This window comes from Lepisma saccharinum, chromosome 2, assembly GCF_977018435.1.
Source record: "Lepisma saccharinum chromosome 2, izLepSacc3.1, whole genome shotgun sequence".
Classification (NCBI taxonomy): Eukaryota; Metazoa; Arthropoda; class Insecta; order Zygentoma; family Lepismatidae; genus Lepisma; species Lepisma saccharinum.
This window is the reverse complement of record NC_139230.1, coordinates 161,645,670-161,670,291: the sequence shown is the minus strand read 5'-3', so window position 1 is coordinate 161,670,291 and position 24,622 is coordinate 161,645,670. Positions and strand designations below refer to the sequence as shown.

Sequence of the window (24,622 nt, the reverse complement as noted above, 5' to 3'; positions counted from 1 at the left end):
AACTTTGGTTCATATTCTGCAGGTTTTTTTTATTCATTTATTTTTATTTAAGTTGATGTTTGTGGAAACCACCACCTGCAAGTGTTCTGAGTTATTTTTCACCACAAATTGTGGGCAGGATTTGAAGAATTGAACAGTAATGTGCAAGGTGTTGTAACTGAAATTTCATTTAAACTCCTGAGAAACTTGCCTGTTTGTATTAAAATGTAATGGCAATTCTTTACAGGTGGAAGAAAATCAGTTCAGTGTTTCAAACCACAAATGGCATAGTGCCACTTTTCTTGGAGTCGCAAAATGTTCCGTTACAAAGTGAAAAATCATTGGAAATGGCCATTTCAAGTTTATAGTGTTTTTTTTTAATTATTATTGCGAGGGCCACTATTTATATTTTGAGCCTTGGCAACACTGATTGAAGTTAGGCGCGATTTGACGTTTGCACGGAATCGTCTGGCATTATTGACCATAACGTACTTCAAATGTTTTGTCAATAGCTTCATTTGTGTTGTTTATGTTGCCTTGGAGATTACAAGACAACAATAAAATGGAATTAACTCGTGAACATTTTCGTGCGATGATTTTTTACGATTTTCGACGTGGATTATCAAGACAAGAGTGCAACGATCAACTTACTTCCACATTTGGCGATGAAGCCCCATCCTTTGCCACTGTGAAACGCTGGTATAACGAATTTAATCGTGGCCGCCATTCGCTCACCGACGAGATTCGCGAAGGTCGTCAAAAATCAGTTGTTGTTCAAGAAAACATTGATGCTGTGCAAAACCTAATACTGCAAGATCGTCATGTGACATACTGTGAGATTGAGGCAACCATAGGCATTAGTTCCACCAGCATATATAAAATATTACATGATCATTTAGCTGCGAGAAAGGTACGTTCTCGTTGGATCCCACACAATTTGACAAAAACTAAAAAAGACGCTCGCGTCAATTGGTGCAAACAAATGCTCAATAAATGCAATCCTGGTGCTTCAAAAGACGTATATAAGATTGTAACAGGTGACGAATCATGGATATATGCATATGAGCTGGAACGTAAACAGCAGTCGACTGTATGGGTGTTTCAAGATGAACCCAATCCAACAAAAGTTGTTCGCGCTCGAAGCACATCGCAACAAATGGTCGCCTGTTTTTTCGGGAAAACTGGTCATGTGGCAACTGTGCCTTTAGAGAAATGTAGAACGGTCAACTCTGTATGGTACACAACAATTTGTTTGCCAGAGGTCTTCGGTCAAATACGGAAAACAAACAAACGCTGTCGGATCATTCTTCATCAAGACAATGCCAGCTGTCACACATCTTGTCTAACAACCGACTTTATGATGGGTCATCCACCGTACAGTCCTGATTTGGCACCCAATGACTTCTCCTTGTTCCCGAATGTCAAGAATAAATTGCGTGGACAATGATTTTCGTCGGCGGAAGATGCCGTTGATGTGTTCAAAAACCATATTATGGAGGTGTCTCAAGAAGATTGGAAAAACTGCTTTGACAAATGGTTCGAACGAATGCAAAAGTGTATTGACCATAAAGGAGAATACTTCGAAAAACAATAAAGCAGTTTTCAATGCCAAATTCCTGTTTTTTCATTGTTAGGCTCAAAATATAAATAGTGACCCTCGTACTAAAGAAATCCAACCTGGTAATTTGTATTTGTGCCTGTTGATATGTACATGTTATATGCAGTGACATAGTGAAAACATGTGTGGTTTTAATATTGGCTGTCCGATTTTATTCCGGGCATAATACGCACCACAGTTTTTAGGGGCAAAAATTTTGGAACAATGTGTGCATTATACATGAGTAAATACAGGTAATGGACAAAATAATATGAACACCAATGCAATTGCAGAAAACGTGTATTAGTAGGGGGTTGCCCCCCCCCCTTGCCTGAATGACAGCTTGTATCCTACATGGGATAGACAAATAAAGGTCCTGTACAGTGTAAACTGGAATACGTAGCCACTCCTATCACAAAACAGTCTCAAGTTCCGAAAGCGTCATTGGAGGTGGAAACCGATTACGCACTTTGGCCTCGAAAATACCCCACAAAGGCTCAATGATGTTAAGATCGGGGGACTGTGGACACCAGATGAGATGTTCTACCTCATCACTGTGCGTTTGATCAACGCACCTAGCAGTGTGAATAGGGGCGTTATCATCTTGGAAGATGGGGCATGCATCGGGAAACAAAGTCTGAACCATGGGATGGAGGTGGTCACCCAGGATGGTGCAGTACTTCTCTGCGTTGATTCTCCCATGCAGGACGACAAGTGGGCCAACACTATTCCAAGATATAGCCCCCCAACCATCACAGACCCCCCACCATGTTTCACGGTAGGTACTAAGCAGTCAATATCAAATGCTTCAGCAGGAGTTCTCCACACATAAACACGTCCTGTGGTCTGAAATAATGTGAAAGACGTCTGACCATATCACATGTTCCCATTGCTGCTGTGTCCAATTCTTATGCTCTTGGCACCACCTTCTTCGTGTCACTGCATTACGTGGAGTCACCAACGGTTTGGGGATGGCAACTCTGCCATGAATGTTCACAGAATGCAGCTCCCTTTGAATGGTTTTCGTTGATACAGGGTCCTGGAGGTGATTGTTCATCTCTGCGGTTATCTGGGACAGTGTTGTCTTGTGCTTTCGAGTCACTATTCGCTTCAACACACGTCGATCCCTGTTGGATAACTTTGTTTTTCGCCCACTATTCTCCTTTGCAGACGTTGTCTTTCCATGTTGTCTGTAGGCTGTCAGAACAGTTGACACTGTGCTCCGTGCTCCACCAATAAGTGTAGCTGTTTTTGTCACAGATGCTCCAGCCAGGCGGGCTCCTATGATCATGCCTCTTTTGAAGTCTGAAAGGTCGGACATACCTGCATTTGACGGATAGCTGACTGCTTGCATGCAACTCTCACACCAGCTTCTGATAGACTGATATGTTTGCTTTCATCGCCACTAGATGGTTGAAATCTCTGCTGAGTGTTGTTCCTTTTCCACGACGGCCTATATAGGCCTTTGCAAACCAAGGTGTTCATATTATTTTGTCCATTACCTGTACGTATTTTCTGTATGATCAAACAAGCAACAAAATTTGGTTTCTACATGTTACACTTTCAGTCATATTTATCTCATAACAATTTGTTGTCCTGCACTGTGGCTGTGTGGTCTAAGGTGCAACTTTGGGCTCTGGCTACAGGATGCATGCAGGTTCGAGTCTCCTGGGGAAAACATATCAACTTTTCCTGAAATTTCAACCTGTGTATGGGCCTGGTGTCCACACACCATCGTGATGGAATTGGGGAGTTATGAATGAGCAGCATACCCTGGTCATAAGAAACCTACAATAACTGTGGGTTCATGGTGCCGACCACACGACACCCCAGTTGCACTCAAAAATTCATGCATGCACCTGGACTAGAAAGAGTCTTGATCTTGAAACCCTCCCTCAAGATAAAAACTCAATGAATTATATTCTTATACATATATTAGTCTAGGAATTAATTCGTGTGGTTGTTACGCACACATTGAAGCTGTAGTTCAAACACAAAATACATAAATACCTTAAGAAAAATATTGTCCATCGTGTGCCACCACTTTCGCCCATCTGTCAGGCAAGTTACGGATTCCCTGGTGAAAGAAGTCCTCATCCTTTGAAAGCGATCCAGTCAGAGACCCATTTTTCGATATCTTCTGAAGAAGTGAACCGCTGTCCAATCAAATCGTTATTCATCCAATCGAACAAGTAGTAGTCCGAAGGAGCAATGTCTGGTGAATACGGCGGGTGGGGTAAAACTTCCCATCCGACATTTTCTAAATAGGTTTTGACCGGTTTTGCGACATGTGGGCGAGCGTTATCATGTTGAAAAATAAGTTTAACATGTCTGTTCTCCCATTCTGGTCGTTTCCTGGCCAGAGCTTGCTTCAAACGCATTAATTGTCGTCGATAACATTCTCCATTAATAGTTTCACCCGGTTGCAGCAGCTCATAGTACACCACACCTTTCATATCCCACCATATGCACAGCATAACCTTTGCACAGTGAATATCTCGTTTCGGTTGTGATGGACCTGGTTCACCTGGCTTCACCCAGGCCTTTTTCCATTTTGGGTTCTCGTAATGGATCCACTTCTCATCACCAGTAACAATGCGATGCAAAAACCCCTTTCTTTTCTGTCTTTGAAGCAGCAATTCGCAAATGGTTTTTAGTCTTTCAACGTCTCTGTCTTTCAATTCATGTGGAACCCAATGTGACATCTTTTGAATCATTCCCATGGCTTTGAGGTGTTTGGAAACTGTTGTTTGATGAACGCCTAATGCTTCTGCAAGTTCTTCCTGCGTTTGACACGAATCCTGATCGAGCAATGCTCTCAATTCTTCGTCTTCAAATTTTTTTGGCTGTCCAGGTCGCTCTTGGTCTTCCAGGCCGAAATCACCACTTCTAAACCATGCAAACCACTTCTGACATGTTCGCTCAGCTAGCGCATGGTCACCATACACTTCCACCAAAATACGATGACTTTCGGTAGCACTTTTCTGCATGTTAAAGTAATGAAGCAGAACACCCCGCAAAAACACTTTATCTGGCACGAACTGCGCCATGTTCAGTTGACTACAAAATGCTGTTGTTGAGACGTCAATCAACTGCCCTATACTATGAACGATGCGTGCTGACAGGAGTTTTCAACGCATGTGTGGCTACACGGAACTGTGGGACGATACGCTCGTTACGCCATCTCTTGTCCAGGCGCACGAATTAATTCCTAGACCAAATATTTACCTTGAATTAGGTGTGGTGAAAATTTTGTTGCTTGTTTGATCATACCAAAAATACCATATTTACTCACGTATAATGTAGGGATGGCCAGATCCGGATCCTAGTGGATCCGAAATCCAGATCCGGTTGGTTCCGGATCCTAAAATTTTTCGGATCCGGATCCAGAACTTACGGATCCGGATCCAGAACTTTCGGATCTGGATCCAGAATTTTTGGATCCGGATCCAGAACTTTCGGATCCGGATCCAGAATTTTCAGATCCGGATCCAGAACTTTCGGATCCAGTACTTTCGGATCCGGATCCGGTACTTTTGGATCCGAATCCTGAATTTTCGGATCCGGATCCGTTTTGCCATCCCACATGCGCTTCTTTGGAAAGTAAGAATGTGCTTATAACATATTGTTACCTTCTAATATATATATATATATATATATATATATATATATATATATATATATATATATATATATATATAATATAATATATATAATAGACATACACACACATATATATAGTGTGTGTGCGCGCGTGCGCAATTTGTAATTAATTAATACACTTACAAGGGAGGTCTAAGTCTCCCCCTCCGATTTTCATGAAACTTGCAGGTCCCAAATGAAGAAATACGTGTTTTTTTGCTTCGGCAAAAAAATTGTTCTAGGGTGCAACCACCTCTCAAATGTCAAGATGAGGACAAATTGAAGTGGGGATCTGACCCCTGTGTTCCCCTCCGATTTCCATGAAACGTGGCAGGTGTACAGTAGGGATGGCCAGATCTGGATCCTAGCGGATCCGAAATCCAGATCCAGAACTTTTTTATTTTAATTTGTAGAACTGTAACTGTAGAACAATTGTATAATTTTTGTATAACATTTATATCTTGTTATATGTGTTAAAGGTTTCATCCTGGAATGGAATGTCTCACATTTATGTGTGTTTTCATTCCCCCCCCCCCTCAAATGTCAAGATGAGGAGAAATTGAAGTGGGGATCTGACCCCGAAACCACGGAAATATGGCATAGGAAGAAACAGGGGGCATACGGCCTCTCTATACACCTGTCAAATTTCATGAGAATCGGAGGGGGACACAGGGGTCAGATGATCCTCACGTCAATTTGTCCTCATCGTGACATTTGAGGCGGGTTTTGCGCCCTAAAACAGTTTTTTAGCCGAAACAAAAAAAAACACGTATTTCTTCCTTTGGGCCCCTCTATACACCTGCGAAGTTTCATGAAAATCGGAGGGGTACACATGGGTCAGATCCTTACTTCAATTTGTCCTCATCTTGACATTTGCCCCCTAAAACAGTTTTTAGCTGAAACAAAAAAATGCGTATTTCTTCCTTTGGGCCCCTCTATACACCTGCCACGTTTCATGGAAATTGGAGGGGAACACAGGCGTCAGATCCCCACTTCAATTTGACCTCTACTTGACATTTGAGAGAAGGTTGCCCCCTAGAACAAATTTTTTGCCGAAACAAAAAAACACGTATTTCTTCATTTGGGCCCGTTTATACACACACCTGCCAAGTATCATGGAAATTGGAGGGGGTCACAGGGGTCAGATCCCCACTTCAATTTGTCCTCATCTTGACATTTGAGGGGGTTTTGCCCCCTAAAACCGTTTATTAGCTGAACCAAAAAAACACGTATTTCTTCATTTTGGCCCGTTTATACACACACCTGCCAAATATCATGAAAATCGGAGGGGGACACAGGGGTCAGATCCTCACTTCAATTTGTTCTCATCTTGACATTTGAGGGGGTTTTGCCCCTAAAACTGTTTTTTATCTGAAACAAAAAAACACGTATTTCTTCCATTGGGCCCCACTATACACCTGCCAAGTTTCATGGAAATCGGAGGAGGACACTTAGATAATCTCCCTTGTTAGTCTTACACTTTGTAATTATATAACACTGCATATATTATAATGTTTTATTTTAATTTGTAGAACTGTAACTGTAGAACAATTGTATAATTTTTGTATAATATTTCTATCTTGTTATATGTGTTAAAGGTTTCATCCTGGAATGGAATGTCTCACATTTATGTGTGTTTTCATTTCCAATACATTCGAATGAATACATATTCGTTTCAATGGCATTTACAAAATCACCTCTGACATGTGTGCACGAGTGTGTTAGCCGATGCGTAGCAAAGTATTTTAGGAACAACACTTGAAAAAAAATCTTGTAGGACTAACGAAAAATTGCTTTGTAATCGAAGATCATAATACCTTTTAAGGTGTGGTAATATTATATTGGGATTGAGATACGAAACTCTCGGATCCGGATCCGGATCCAGATCCGAATCTTTCAAACCCGGAGCCGGATCCAGATCAGGAACTTTCGGATCCGGATCCAGATCCGAAACTTTCAGATCCGGATCCGGATCCGACGATCTGGAACTCTCGGATCCGGATCCAGTTCCGAAACTTTTAGACCCGGATCCGGATCCGTAACTTTTGCATCCAGATCCAGATCCGAACGGATCCGGATCCGTTTGGCCATCCCTAGTATAATGCACACATTGTTCCAAATTTTTGCCCCTAAAAACTGTGGTGGGTATTATGCGCGGAATAATTCGGACAACCAACATTAAAACCACACATGTTTTCACTATGTCACTGCATATAACATGTACATATCAACAGGCACAAATACAAATTACCAGGTTGGATTTCTTTAGTAATAATAATTAAAAAAAAACATAAACACTATAAACTTGAAATGGCCATTTCCAATGATTTTTCACTTTGTATTGGAACATTTTGTGACTCCAAGAAAAGTGGCACCATGCCATTGTGGCAGAATATGAGCATGCACCTAGCACGCAATTAAATCTCACTTAAGTCTTTGCAAGTACTATGACATTAACCTTTTGGGTCCCAAGCATCTTGGTCGAGATACTCAAATGTAACCCTTGAGGTCCCAAGCGTCTCGATCAAGACGCTGTGTCAAGATCGTAGTTTTAACGTTATAACTTTTCTACATTCGGCTAGAATTTCGTTCTTTTTAATATTGTTCCTAACACATGTATTTAACAGAAATGTTTCTTGCACTTTTTTTTCTTCATGAAAAATGGGGGAAAAGGCAGGAAAAGGGACTTCTCTTTTGAGTCTCTTTTCAAGGGAAAATTTTTGCCGACAAAGGAAGACCGGATTTGTTGTTCTAAAGCAATGCTTTTCACTCCCGCCTGGTAACTGCATTCGAAGGAAGCTTGTTTATCAGTATCCGATGTCAAAATGAAAGTTTTCCGTGCGGGCGCAAGCAGGGGCTGGGGGTGAGGGGGGGAGAGGGAAGACTGGTTGTTGAATCTGCATTGTGAGAATGGAATTTCGAAGCGCTCAAGGAAACCTTTGTTTTTGAGCACATGTGTTCCACAAGTTGCAACACAGGTTACTGTAAGCCTTGTTTTGTTGTGTGTGTTCTTACCTATACATGCACAAGACATACAAAATACGTAGGTTCAAAGTAAACAATATAACTTTAATACATGGAAGCCATTCACGTACATCTTACACACTGTTACTATAACAACCAATCAATAACATGCTATAGAATACAAATTCTTCTTCTTCCTCTTATTATGCGTCTATCATCTCCTCCTGGAGTCTCTTTTTTTGTTTTAAGTGCTGGTCTCACCTTATCTATCAGGAGGTCTCCTAAGTCTATTCGATCTTCTGATTGGTGTGTACCCAGCGTCTGTATTTGGTTGGTTTTGGTTATCTCTTCCCTCTGCATCCTCCGGCTGTCCTTCTGGTATCGATTCAAGGTTTGGATCAGGTAGATCTGTTGATGGGGGGTTTGGTTCACACTTACGTTTTCGTAGCCACCTGACGTGTACCGTTCGTGTCGATCCGTCGAACAACTGCACTTTATATATCAGGCTGTTGCCAACTCTAGACAATACCATTCCTGATACATGCTTCGGAGAATTTATCTTCGGGGTCTGCACCCAGACTGGATCATTCGGAAGATATGCAAGATAAGTTTTGTCAAGTCTCTTCCTCTCTACTCGGCCCCGCCGTGATCCAAGAAATGGTGGGCGATCCACTAGCCTTTCCCGTTCAGTCATATATTTATGTCTCTTGTATCGCAGTTGGTCATTTTCCCTTGATTCAACATCCTTATCTCTCATTGCCTGTGTTCGAATTGCAGCTCTCTCTTCTCTCGCCTTCTGAGCCAACTGCCTCAGATGCTCTTCTTTCTTCTCCTTTCCTTTCTGGTCAAGTTTCTTCTCCAGCTGTGTCCTCAAACCTTCACTTTCCGGTATTTTAGTATTAATATCTCCGTTATTCTTTCGTTCAGATCCCGTGTTTGTCAACACAGTATTACATTGTGGTAACAGTTTTCTCCAACCCGGATGAATACTGTCGAGCCATGAACGTCCAATCAACGGATAACGCAGTTCTTCTTCACACAATATAACCGGCAATTTATACAATACATCATTCAATGATAAATCCACTAAGGTTTGACCTTTCAACTTTAACGTATCATTATTCACGCCTCGTAACGTTAGTGAAGTAAATTGTGTTCGCCGATGTGGAAACAATTGTTTGAAAGACTTGTTATTAAACAGAGTAACCGTAGATCCAGTGTCTAGTTCACATTGTATAATTCGCTTATCAATACACAAATCAACTATGCACGGTTCTGCTGACACAAGAACATTAGTGCCATCTATAGCTTGTGCTCTTGGCTTGAAACTAACACTCCTTGCTTTTGAACGAGTGAGTGTTGCATCTTCCACTTGTGTATTTTCTGTGTTCGATGAAATAGTGCAAGTACTATCTTCTGGCGGATGAGAATCACTGACTTCAACGTGCAATAAAGACAAATCATGAAATTCGTTATGTATGTTTTGTTCAACAATAGCTTCTAAAGGTTTAATATTAGGCGTAGATATTTGATCACATGTAATTGTCTTACTCGCAACTCCACCATTATTTTTCCTAAACTTGCATTTTATATGCCAATGACCTTTCTTTTTGCAAAATGAACATATCGAATATTTTGCTGGGCAATGTCCAAGATCATGTCTTCTGGAACATCTATCACATTCTTCGGTGCTTTTATGACTTCTATTCTGAGGATTAACGAAGTTCTTTCTGTGTGCTTGCGAGGACTGGAAACATGGTTTCAATTTCTGTGTCCCAGAAAATGCAACTAGATTAGGACTATAATCTTTTTCACGATGTATGAACATTTGTGTTTCCCGTTCAATTAATTCCATTTCAAGCACAATATCTTGACATTTTGCTGGAGTCAATGTAGGTTCAGACAGTAATTTCTTTCTAATGGCGTCAGACCGAACGCCTACAATTATTTGCTCTACAATGGCTTCCTGTAAGTAATGGCCAAAACTACATTTAAGTCCTTGTTGCTTAACACGTACCATAAATCGTGTTGCATCCTCGCCGCTTTCCTGTATGCATTGCCTGAACTTAAAACGTTCCACATATTTGTTTATTATCTGCCCATAATGTTTAAGCAGATTGTCCTTGAGGGTCGAATACGTTTGCCGTTCGACTGGTTCAGGTGCTAGGATAGTCTTCAGCACTTTGAATGTTTCAGGTCCTATAACTGCAATCAGTATGGGTACCTTCCTGGCTTCATTAACATCATGAGCCAAGCAAGACTGTTCAAACCTCGTTAAATAATCTTCTATTTCTTCCGAATCTGGCCGGAACTCAGAGAATAAATTAAAACCGAACATATTCATAATTGTGCTCAACTAAATATCACAATATCGTAAACACAATCCGTATCACACTGATTTAAACTTTGTTCTTGTACAATTATTGTAATCTACGCCATAGACACAATTTGTATCGCATTGATTGAACCTTACCCTTGTGCAATTATTGTAAATAGTACACAAACCGTGTAATCTTGGTTCTTACCGTAGAAATTGATCAAGCCGACACAATTTCTCCTTGCATAAACCTATGCTGGAATGATGATCGTCGCGTACTCTTCGTGACGTCTTCATCCATAGTTCTTCTTACGAAGGATTACCAAGAATATCCTGTACGACTGCACCATAGATGTAAGCCTTGTTTTGTTGTGTGTGTTCTTACCTATACATGCACAAGACATACAAAATACGTAGGTTCAAAGTAAACAATATAACTTTAATACATGGAAGCCATTCACGTACATCTTACACACTGTTACTATAACAACCAATCAATAACATGCTATAGAATACAAATTCTTCTTCTTCCTCTTATTATGCGTCTATCAGTTACCCTGCATTGTCTAAAAATAGAATTTCAAGCAGCTGCAAGAATCGGCGCTCATTTTTAACTGCGTTCTAGCTTTTCGTCCGTGAAAGTTGTGCGTAGGTGTGTGTCGTTATGTGCCCAAGTGCGAGGATATTTTTTGAGTGAAGTGACAGACTTCCAAGGAATTTTTTTGTCATCTACGTGTTTTTCTTGTGGTGTGAAAAGTGTGCTAGTGTCGTTTGTGCCTGCTGCATTTTGAACTTTTCATATCCTTTTTTTCAGGGGAGGGGGGAGAAACCCCATTTTTTTAAAAAATAAAAGTATTTTCAGGGAATTTCCCCTCTTTCCCCCTCCATATGTATGCTGAATGTGCATAAATTATATATCGTCTGAATCTGTGATTCATTCTGCGTACAACGGTATATCTTTCATATCTCTAGGGCATTTAGTTTCTGATCTATAGTCATTTCAATGTAACTCTGCATTTCGCTCAATTCCGAAGCTTGAGACAGTGGCGTACAAGCCTTTCGTTTCAGGGGTACAACTCGCGTTACATTGGTCATATGACAATGATGCAAATATTTTTCTGTTTCTTACATGCCAGTGATAATTTCTATGTGCATTTTGAACTTTTCATATTTTTTTTCTGGGGGAGGGGGCAGGGGGGAGAAACCCCATTTTTTAAAAAAAGTATTTTTCGTGGGATTTCCCCCTTTCCCCCTCCATATGTACGCCGAATGTGCATAAATTATATATCGTCTGAATCTGTCATTCATTCTGCGTACAACGGTATATTGTTCATATCTCCAGGGCAAATAGTCTCTGATCTAAAGTCATTTCAAGGTACCACTGCATTTTGCTGCATTTTGAAGCTTGAATCAATGGCATGCCGACCATTCCTTTTGGGGGTACAACTCACGTTACATTGATCATATGATAATAATGCAAATATTTTTGTGTTCCTTACATGTCAGTGATCATTTCCATGTGCATGTCGACACCATCATGTACTTTTTTCTTGGGGGGGAAAGGGGACCCTAATTTATTTCCCGAAATTTTGGAATTTTGAGAGTTATCCCCCTTCCCCCTGCCACATATACACCGAATTTGCATAAATTTCATATAGTCTGAATCTCTGGTTCATTCCGCATACAACGGTATATCACTCATCTCTCTAGGGCAATGAGTCTCCGTTCTACACTCATTTAATTGAAACTCTGCATTTTGCTCAAAAACGGCTCGGGACCAAGGGGGTTACATGTGAAAATGGCCTTGGGACTCAAAAGGTTAAACATAACCCCAGATGCAGATTTAAAAGCATGAACATTCTCTATTGGGAAGTGGGAAATGTACAGGGTTTTCGTAAATGATTGTCGGGGTTACAAACAAGCACTGTACTTTACGTAATAAAGGTAGACACATGCAATTTTTTGCAAAATGTTAGAAAACTCACCAAGTTTTTATGACAAAGTCACAAATGTTCCATGTGCTCGCCTCGCGATATCCTGCAGATATCTAAGCGATAGTCCATTTCCTGCCACACTCGGGATAGCATATCACGTGTAACACTGTTGATGGAATTCGTTATGCGTGTTTTCAGTTCCTCGATGGTAGTGGGTAATGGAGGATAGTAAACGGTATCCTTTACGTATCCCCAGAGAAAAAAATCGCAAGGAGAAAGGTCAGGGGAACGAGGCGGCCATGATAAAAGGTTTTCATCCTCATCACTCCCGCGCCCAATCCAACGTTTTGGTAATTTTCTGTTGAGCAATGATCGCACTTCACAGTGGAAATGAGGTGGGGCTCCATCCAATTGAATGATGAAGGTATTAGAATCTTCTTCCACTTGAGGAAATAGCCACTCATTCAACATATCCAGGAATGTCAATCCTGTAACTGTTTTCTCCATGAAGAAGAATGGACCGTACACCTTTTCTCGTGACACAGCACAAAAAACATTCACTTTAGGCGAGTCCCGAACCAATTCAACAAACTGATGAGGATTTTCCGTTCCCCATATGCGCACATTGTGTGTGTTTACTTTTCCACTTAGGTGGAATGTCGCCTCGTCAGTGGAAACGAAATTCTCGATGAAATTGTCATCGTCAGTCATGAGATTTTGCATATCGCTGGCGAACGTTTCCCGTACACGACGGTCGTTAAGTGTTAGCTTTTGATGCAGACTTAGGCGGTATGGTTTCATGTTGAGCCGTTTTCGTAGAACACTCCATAATGTTGTCTTCGGTATGTTTAGTTCCTTGGATCCAGCAGGAATCGATTTCTTCGGGCTCCGTAGATAGGTTTCACGAACACGCTCCACATCATGTTCCGGCACTGATGGTCGACCACTGCTTTTGTTTTTGCAAATGCAACCTTTTTCCTTGAACTGCGCATACCACCTTCTAATCGAATTGTCTGATGGTGCATCTTTCCGATATCGTGCACGAAAATGTCGCTGCACAACTGTAACGGACCTCGTTGCGTGATATTCAAGGACACAGAACGCCTTCTCACTAGCAATATCCGCCATTTTGGAAAACTGCCGCCTAGCGGCAGAATCTGGAAACAGAGGTCTATGAAACAAATAAGGAACAAAACTTGTTGAGTTTCTCAAGAATATCGTGCATTTGTGTTCACCGTGTCATTCACCCAAATCGGTTACAACAATGAGGAAACCCCGACAATCATTTACGAAAACCCGGTATAGTTGAGAAAAATTATTATGGAAGGGTGATGGAACAGTTTCTCTTGTAATATACAAAGAAAAAATTGCACTAAATGTGATTGATTCCAACATTCCCTTTCCCATTTGTATATTCCACCATCCAAATAAAGAAAAGAAAATCCCAGAATCTATGGAGAAGAAAATGGAGTTGATTGAAGAAACATAGTGTGGTCTGCTTTCTTGACAAGTGTACACCTATTTTCACCAGACCTAATTCAAGGTAAGTACATTTTTCAGCACGATTACCATCTGCAAGCAGGTGAATTTATCAATATACAAATTCTGTCTTGTAAATTGTTGCTTCAAATTCTTACAGGCAAAATTAATGTGACATGATGATTTTATGTATCTGATTAGGTGCTTGGTGTTTATGATTTATCATCAAGATATGCCACGTAGAGAAGCTAATATGTGGAAGGCAATACTTCATCTTCAGTGATTAGAAATTGATTACTTTCAGCATCAGCAGCAAAGAGCAAAAACTGCATCCTTGCCATCATTGAAGGAATGCCACATATGGTACTCCTTACTACAATAATTTATCCAAAACTGGATACAGTTACACTGATGCTGCCATCTTGCAAGATCTCTTGCAGATGAAACAAGACAAGTTTTCCTTGACTTGCTCTGGCTGCCAGATGTCTGAATGGCCAATGGAAGATAACTTCTACCCATTGAATGCTTAACCTGCAAAATCTCCAAGTCGACTTGAAGCAACCTGACTCGCCAAACATGACTGTTACATCTTGTTGCCTACATTTATCCAGTATATCAAACTTTACACTATCTGCACCACATATCATGAAACATCATGAAACATATCCATGGCATGAATCCTCAGCAGTGGAGAGCTACATCACACAATGATGATATATTCTGTGGTTTAACCAAGAGAAGTTAGAAAAAAGTTGTACTCAATTAACACTCAGATGCTCGACATTTCTCCCTCATGGAAAAACATTATAATTTCAAAATATGCACTCAAAAATTCATGCATGCACCTGGACTAGAAAGAATCTTGACCTTGAAACCCTCCCTCAAGAAAAATACTCAATGAATTATATTCCTATAGACAGGCCTACATATACAAATGTTTATTTTCTTCTAATAATCTGTGGTCAAAAGTTGCTTAGCTGTGACCTCCCACCTCCCCAAATATTACCACTTTTTACTAAAACAAGAACAATTATGATAGTTGTAAATAGGGCTGACCCGATACCAACACAGTATGTATCGGTTTAATTTTTTCTACCAATATCAAAGATTTTCAGTGGCTAGAAGAGCGGGTGGGCAAGAGCAACAGCTCGTCTCAATGTTTGTCCTTTTTTTAAGTATGTTCACCCTTCTTGTGACATTGGGAGACTGGCACACGAAGTTCCATATATTTTAATAGAAACACTGGATCATAAACCCTCACCCTCCTGGGAAGCAGATGGTAAGATCAAAGCTATGAGTAAGTGAAAGCTGAACCCAAATGTGGCCATGAAGGCATATAACTGCTTAGTTAATGCTGTGAAAGTAAAATAAACCATTCACTGCCAATTCTTGCTTGAAAGCTCATGGGGGTAAGATAAGAGGAAGTTTTTAGTAAACCACACACTGCGTTAATGCCAGGTCAGGCAGTTGCAGAGTTCTTGCTAAAGAGGGATGAAGGTCGCTGTGTAATTAACTATGTTTTATATACGTTCAAGTGGGAAGTGGATTCAGCAATTCTTCTTGTCCTCTACCCATCTATGTCAGTCTTTTGTCTGCCTGCTGGTATCGGTCAATGAGGGTTATTTTTTTCCGCAGAGATTAGATTAGGACCACACGGCTTTCAATGACACTACTAAAGAAGATTGAGCTTGAGTTTTTGTATCAAGTCCACTTTATGCATAGATAGGACTGGGCCTACAGTTTGAAGTGGAATCTCAACCACTATGTGCCTCCATCAGGTATCAAACCCAGGATCCCTTGATTACAAGGTGATGATGTTACCACTATGCCATCGCGGAGGCTCCTATAAGATTTATGTACAACACTACTTATTAGAAATTAAAAAGGTAAAAGTGCTCCCCTGTGCATAGCACCACGCCATGGAGGCGTATAGGGGGTGTGGGGGAAACGCCCCACACTTTCTTGATCCGGTCATGACTGGGGGTGATGTGATCAGCATCATGCCCCTGACCGCCTTTACCCCCCAGGGTTTCCCCCAGGTACCCATGTTATTCGACGTTGGGTGGGCGCCGGGGCCGCTTCCAACCTTAGAAAAGTTCCCGGATTTGAACCGGCCGGGGATCGAACCCGGGACCTTGAGCATGGTAGTCAGACGCGTTCGATCCCCGGCCGGTTCAAATCCGGGAACTTTTCTAAGGTTGGAAGCGGCCCCAGCGCCCACCCAGCGTCGAATAACATGGGTACCTGGGGGAAACCCTGGGGGGTAAAGGCAGTCAGGGGCATGATGCTGATCACATCACCCGCAGTCATGACCGGATCAAGAAAGTGTGGGGCGTTACCCCCACACCCCCTATACGCCTCCATGGTGTGGTGCTATGCACAGGGGAGCACTTTACTTTTCATCAACTGGACATAACATTATTATTTTTGTTATTCAATGTATATTCAATCTTTTACTTTTTTGACATTAATTTCCTTGCCAGGACAGTTATTTTACACAAATTGTAGCTGTCTTAACTGCACGTAAGCTAGATAATGAATATGTGCTATTATATCTCTATTCCTAAGCATATTTTTATTCTCAGTCTACGAACGTCAGGGATATCGTAATAATTATGCCAGAAAATCCTAAAAATCTCTCGAATTTTCAAAAAAACACAAATATCAATAGCCATCTTATTTAATGCAGTAAACATTGACCTTTGATCACCCACCCTGGGAATCAAACCCACCAGATCTCCTACGTGGCAGTCAGATGCCCTACCAACTAGACCACCACGGCTCAAAGTACAGTGGCCGCAATGGAAATCTTTACATAAGTAAAAAAAGCAACAAAAACAAGGAAAGTCTGATTCTTCTTTGTTTCATAGCTTTCAAAATTTCACAATTTTTTTACTATCAATATTTTGTCATATTTCCATGAGCATCTACAACTTCTTATAATTGAATCTGCCAAATTTTCAAAATAATTTTTGTCCATTGTCACCCACAACTTCTTCAGCAGCTCTTGTAACTCTGCGATGGTAGATGGTTGTTTTTCTTGAACCTCTTTCTTTAATTGATTCCATGCATTCTCAATTGGGTTTAAGTCAGGTGAGTTACCAGGCTATTCAAGAACTGGTATGTTATTGTCATTCAACCACTTTTTACCGATTTCTTCTTGTGAGCTAGCGCATCATCGTACATAAAGTACCGACATTCATGAATTGTCCAGAATGTCAACATGTGTTCTTCCAATACTTTTATGTATTGGTCCCCCGTCATGGTTACGTGTTTGGGGAGAAAATATAGTCCCCCCTCTACCATAAGTACCACTGAATGCACCCCATACCATCACACTAGCCGGATGTTTAACAGCTTTAACAGTGTAGTTCGTATCATACCATGACACATTTTTTGGTCTTCTCATCATTTTTGATACTGATCTAACAAGTGTAAACATGCTTTCATCAGAAAACATTACATTTTGCCAGTCTTTTGATGTCCAGCGTCAATATTTTCTGCAGAAATTTAGCCTTTCGACTTCATAGTTGAGGTTACAAGTGGTTTCTTGGCAGCACGATGAGGTGGTAAGTGAAGGTCTTTCTGTAGTCGATGTTGTATGCTGCGGATGGATACACCACTTAGCAGATCTGGATGCTTCTTCTTCAACTGTGCAGCTGTAATCGATGGATTTGATATAACTTCAAGTTTCAAAATCTTGTTGGTTCGTGGAGACGTTTTTCTGGTACCCCCAGAGCCTACATTCCATTTAGGTGTTACCACGCCAAGTTGTACACATGCAGCTGCTTTTTTAAGGTCGTAAATAGCCTGTCTTGAAACTTGCAAATCAGCTGCAACACAAATTACAGACATACCTTGTTGAAGCAAAGTCAAGACACGAGTCTTCTCTTACATTGTCAGCTTCTTCCTCCCCATTGTCTTCTTAGGCAGAAACAATGAAATGACGAAACTGCACACTTCTGTAACACAGGGAAATTGTTTGCACTGGATACCACAACTGGGACTCCTTTTTCTCTGGTTCCCTTGTAAAGACTGTTAGCCAAAGCCCCTCCCACTTTATTTATTTCGGAGTATAACAATGGCATAGTTGGCACGTGCGATAACCATGTAAAGATTTCAAATGCTTTCAAATGTAAAGATTTCCATTGCGGCTTTCGGAGTATAACAATGGCATAGTTGGCACGTGCGATAACCATGTAAAGATTTCAATTGCGTTCAAATGTAAAGATTTCCATTGCGGCCACTGTATTATAATGCTACATGAGAATAATTTGGGAGTTATTTAATGTCATTAAAGGAATTTGATGTGATGAGTTAGTATAACTTGCTAACTAGCCTTTATTATTTTCAAATCGAATTTTACAAGTATCGGTATCAGTGAGAGTATCGGCATTGGTATTGGTTCAGCTCTAGTTGTAAATGCTGCACAAGTATGTTTGCAAACATAATGTTAATTAACATTTAAAGCCAAATTAACCCAGTGGTACAGCCAATGGCAAATATAATAAATATAATGATGTAGTAGGCAAATTATCCTTGATTATTTTCATACTCTTTTATAATTCTACTATTATGCATTGTTTTAAGGAATGGGAATCTGTTGATTCGAAGCAGATGCTTTCCTCTGCTTATTGACAATTTTATTTCAATGCATGATCATCATATTGTGAAACAGTATGAATGAAAATAGTAATGGAAAACTTACCTACTATTTCTTATACAATTGGGTATACTACAACCATTCAAGTACATGGGCTTATGGGCAGCAGTTCATGAAGTGATGTGTATTTTCATGTTTTACTTTATATTTACAATGATTTTCTACTTCACTATATTATCATAATGGAATGGCTCAATATTGAATTAATTAAGTACAACACACAGAAACACATGCAAACAACTGCTGAAGTTGGCATTTGCTAACGCTTTTAGTTAGTCTATTAAGTTAAGAGCTTTATCAAAGAAGAATTAATGAAACATCACATGTACATAAAAAAGAATTCAAAATAAAATTTCACAAAAATTGAAATTAGGGATGGGAAGGATCAATTTGTACCATATCAGTACTAGGCAAATATGCATATTGCTGAATTGGTTTATCAATACAATTGCCAATATTGGAGATTTTCAATGTTTCAACAAATAGCACATAATTTAGTGCAAATCAAAATTTGTTATTTTTCTAATGAATATAATAGTGTAATTCATGTACTCATATTTTGCATATGAATGTCTGTAGACTTTTGGCAAAACTTATTGGAGTTATCTCTCTATGTATTTGCAATAAAAAAAGCAGTGATATACCATTTTCCTTAATGGAACATCTGCAAATTTATGTCAGAGCAGTTGAATATTGATTACTGGTATTGATAATCTTTACATTGGTCGCATCCCTTAAATGTAACTATTTTTTATCATCATCTTTATGTTCACTATCATGCTTACCCTCTGCACTGGACACAGGATGAGGTTCAGGATCTTCAGAATGGTAGGATGATCTCCAGCAATTTTACTGATGACAGGATGACATATATAACCAACTTTTCTTGGCTTCATTGTCTCTATTAGCAGATCCATAGTCAATGGTGTGACATTACCCTCAGAAATTGCTGGCTGAAAAGATGACACCTTGGTTACAACCGAAACATCTCACTACAATGATACAACTTAATTATTACCAGGAAGTGATAAAGTTGGGAAAAATAATGCATAAAAAAAGTGCCCATACAGGTGTACAAATAAATAAGCATTAAACAAACATATACATGTAGACAATAAACTTGATGGAACATATAAACTCATATTTGTTATTAAATTTCCATCATTCAGTGATTTGAATACATCCCCACTTCCTTTCTGTGTTTGTATTTCATATGTTTTCTTTATGATTCTTTGTGTATGAGCAACCATTTGTTTTCTGTCATCTTGGTTATGGACTGCTGCTGGCATCTAGGTCATGTGTGCCAAGTGGGTCAGGTCTTCTAAGGCTTTTATTTAGCACTAAATTAATTTATCTAATTGTGTTGATATCTACTCTCAATTATGACATCCCTTCAAGCTTCGAATAAAAAATATAACAGTGGTCTGTGTCGAACATGACAGTAAATGAAGAATGGCTGCTCAATGGGAAGTGCAGGTGCTTGTGTAAGCTACTTTTCATATCTTTTATTTTCACAGATAAAATCTAGACTGCACTAATTATGTTATTAAATTTCAAATTTGCATGCACAATCATTTCCACAATTCTGCAAGACTACCTAATTATAAAAAAAAAATTGTGAAAATCATTAAACATTTAGAACTGTTTCCAAGATATCATTATGCCTCTTCAACACCTACAAATAGACTGGTATGGAATTGATGTGATGTATACTCAGTATACGTATGATTACAAGATCAGCATCCAGTAATTACACATTGAGTCATGCTTTAACATACATACTGTACAGAGCCCCTTGGGGCGGTCTATATAAAAAGAGAAGGCCGTGATATTCAGAAACCATCCCCAAGTGATTCTGCACCAAATTACACAATTAATGGAAGTTATAAGTGAAAGATAGAAATTCGCACTATAATGATGCTATTTAATAGGGAATCGGACCCTATGGAAAACACATACCTGCCACTAATGGTGCAAGGTTGACTCCACACTAGCTTCCACTAATCGACCCCTCACGCCCCGTGTCCACACAATCCAATCAAGCACTCACCTTTTTCTCCCAACTCTCCATCCTTGCGGAAGTCCGGGGCATGCACCTTTTCATCTGCTGAGTTAGGGCAGGCAGCCATGCACCATAATACTGCACAATCAACTGACAATAATACAATTTTACTCATAAGTGTTCAGAAAGCTTCATTGCCTTTTGAAATCTTGGTACTCATTAAATACATAAGTAAATTGGGTCATAGTGTACTAGAAAATAAGACGTGTAAATAATAGTTAATAGTCTATACCCTCCGTACTTCCTCAAGAAAATGAAATATTGGTAAACTTCAATAGCATCCCAATACCTCTCACTTGTTTATTTCATCATTTTTAACATTCGTACTTACCTATTCTGCATTGTAAAGATTCTTCAAGGTGCTATTTTGCTTTTTTCACGAAAAAAGTTCGATTTTTGACATCAAGAGTAATTATTAAACCATTGACGTTAGCCCCAAAAACCAATGACATTAGCCCCACAACCATTCAAATTAGTCCCAAAAACCATCCACGGGTAGCTCCAAAAACCATTGACGTTAGCCCCCAAAATTCACGATAGCCCCACGAACCATCACGGGGACGAGGTATGCCTACGAGGTTAGGTTAGGTTCCATTAGCACTCATTTCGTTCAATTTAGCATATACGGACAACATCGGTTTTTCTCGATGAAAGAAAATACCAACAAGAACTTCTAAATGCTACAGAAACTCATTTCGGTAAGTAGTTTCTTGTGTGAAAATGAAGAAATCCGTTGGGACGCTATCGAAGTTTTACCGAAATATATTGCATGGTTTATGATGTGCAGATTGTTTTCTTTCCAAATTCTCCTAATTATCGTAGAATTTTGGCAATCATTGTCACACGAAATTTGAACCTTCCTTTAAGTAATGAGCACTATTTGAATTTTGAAAAAGTTATTTATGTTGGTAAAAAAAACTTAAAAATTACCTTACGCAAGCATGCGCGTTCCACGTGGACAATGCATTCTCCGTTGATAAAAGCAACAGTACATATCGTGGACTAGTGGGAATTAATGTAGAGAGGTTTTTTTAGGTTTTCTTTTAGAAAGTGTTTAGGGATGTTATTTTAATGCTAAGAGAACTAAACCTGACCTGCCTAACATAACCACGAAAGCATTTAGGGTTATTAAAATGCTATGGGAACTAAACCTGACTCACCTAAATACGAAAGCATGTATTGAACAAAATCTTCACAAACATTTTGGTGGAAGTACACATCACACCATATGGTAAATGAACAGATACCGGAAACCCCTTCGTATCTCACACGTGACCTAGGTAGGAGGGTTAGTTCGTTCGTAACCAAGACAATAGTAAACGAATGGCTGTTTGCAAGCACAGAATTATATAGAAGTATATGCAAGTGAAAAATCTGTGTCAAGGAAACACATGTTAAGTAATCACTAAAACTCTGCAGTATGTGTTGAAAGACGTAAATCGAATCATATGGCCCACATAAAATTTTATTCGTAGTTTTTAGATCGCGGAGATGTTTTGTTGTGAAATAACGTACATCTGTTACCTTACCATGAAGCAGAACAGCCCATAGGCTTTGCACAACCCAACACAACATTTCACACAGCAGGTATAATTTTACGTTGTTAGGTTAGGAGTTCATAGCAATTGCTGGCGTGTTCTTTCGCTATTTTAGTGTGTATACAAACGGTCTCTACTAATAAAAAGCAGCGAAAGTTCTCGAGATGACAGGTTTTTACTACGCGGGCCATGCTTTGGGATGAAATATATCAGTTACTTGTGTTTTCCACGTGCTGGAACCAATGTTATATTACATAAAACATTGAAATCTGTTGATTAGAGGGGGGGGGGGGACAACATAATTATCAAAGGGGTACATTAGGTAAACCGGCCCTAGTAGTTTTTGAAAATACATATTTTGCAAATGAACTTTTATGCAAATCCCATTAGTGAACATGAACGCTGCTTTATAACTTATGCAGCTTATTTTGTGCTAGCGTTACCTGTTCCGGTAAAATTATAGTATATGCCCGAAACGTATTTCTTCAATTTTACAGGAGAAAGTACTTACCGAACTGACTTTCCGTACACTTTTGAAAGGTCGTGGAAGTGTTTGTTTTCCCATCGGTTAATTTATTTTGCCGGTAAATCATGTATTTTTGAAGATTAATGTCTCTCCAATGCACGAAAGCTGTTGCCTCTATGTCCTTCCACTATGTGAATCAAATGTTGCGAGCGTTCGATGATGTAACCCCTGGTCAGTGTTTCCAACCACACCATTGTTTTCCAAGAACATGACAATTTTAACTATGTTTGCCTAACCTAACCTAACCAAACCAAACCTAACCGTGCATGGTTCGTGGAGCTATTTATGAATGGTTCGTGGAGCTATTTATGAATGGTTTGTGGGGCTATTAATGAATGGTTTGTGGGGCTACGTGCATAGTTCGTGGGGCTATCTGTGCATGGTTCGTGGGGTTTTCGAACCTGGAAAAAAAATACAAAATCAGTAACACGAAAGTAGGTATTTTTTGATGAAGAAGGTTGAAACACTGTATAACCACTGATCATCGACAACGCTAGTCAAGATTTCTCTGCCATATTGCGTGTAACACAAGCGAAAACGAACAAACAAGAATTACTCCATATGTCGAAAATTATTATTTGCTTGAAAAAAACGAAATGGCACCTTCAAGAATCCTTAGGAATGCAGAATACGTAAGTACCAATGTGAAAAATAGAAAATAAAGGAATTTCAGACATTTCGGGGATACTAAACTTTTAATCCTGTTCCCTACGCATAATGCATATTTAAATAACGGTGTGAATATTGAGTCAAATACTACACTGGCAGAATATGCGTAAGATCTAATTTGTAAATCTACGAGCTCATCGTAGTTAGACGCGTTAAGCGATTGAGTTAACTATTATCTTACAAGGATTAGGGTGCAGTCTGGATCCTCCAGATCTGACACCATGCGAAATATGAACTCAATTTCTTCTTCAGGATAGTACTCAGCAGTCAAATCTTCAATCTCAGAGTCGTCCCGCGTCCCGTAATTATCATTTGTCCAAGTATATGTATGACTGTATTCGCCGTCAACCTCGTTGCCAGGATCGTCGTCCATCTTACATTAACAAAACTAAAACTTGAAGAAAAACAAGCTTACTCCACTGTGTTTACAAATGGCGCCCACAAAGTTCGTTTGACACGAGAACATCAGGGAGAGGACGTTACCATGGGAACGAGTAACAGTAGAAGATCAAGTGCGTGGATTTAAAAATATATATATTTACATGGTATTTTTCTTACTGTGTAAATGTAGTTTCTTGCCTCTTTCTTCTAATCCCAGCGATAAGCATAAATGAAGATGAAATGGTAAAATGATTCAAATATGTTTGTATTACGTATAATTTGCATAAGAATTTTGTAAGTGTAATTTTCTCGTCTTTGCATTTATTGACCTGTTCAGTGCCGGATCTACAAGCCACAAAACCCCGCAGTGTGGAGACAATTCGCGATTAAAATTATCCGATATGCCATCTGGCGAGATTTTCAAGAATCACTCCACGTAGGACACCTCGCTGCACTTCGCCGTGTTGAAGCCGTTCAAAAAATGGGGAACATGCGAAAAAGTAGAGTATACTGTTCAGTTTTTTGCTCTAAATCGTTTTGTGGTTCAGGACAAGTGGAAAGCTTACATGTGTTTTCCACCCCGCGGAATCAACAAAATGAAATGTTTAAATAAATCAGAGAAAACAACTGATTGACAAGATTGGCATAACTGAAATGCGGCAAGGAAATTACGAAGAATGTACGAGTCTGTTCACTCTATTTTCCGAAATAATCTTTCGGAAAGATTATTTTATTGCCATGAAAGTAAGTTTTAATTGATTGATTTAGTTTATTTTACTTCGCGTTTTGTGCCTCTTGGCTAATTTACGAAGATGGGGATGAGTGATAAAATGATGAAATTGATGAATGGACATTCACAAACAACCAAGCC

The 24,622-nt window shown here is 39.6% G+C and overlaps 1 protein-coding gene across 1 annotated transcript in view; it reads right to left on the bottom strand.

The window, feature by feature from the left end:
• Positions 1 to 23,799, bottom strand: part of LOC145984548 (uncharacterized) — a 40,969-nt gene extending 17,170 nt beyond the window's left edge. Inside the window, exons 1-2 of the mRNA XM_083118198.1 lie at positions 23,552 to 23,799; positions 19,361 to 19,528 (exon numbers count right to left, since the gene is read on the bottom strand). Of these exons, the coding sequence (XP_082974324.1) occupies positions 19,361 to 19,528; positions 23,552 to 23,743 (360 nt within the window). The 5' untranslated portion in view covers positions 23,744 to 23,799. The remainder of the gene's footprint in view (positions 1 to 19,360; positions 19,529 to 23,551) is intronic.
• Positions 23,800 to 24,622: the final 823 nt, after the last annotated feature.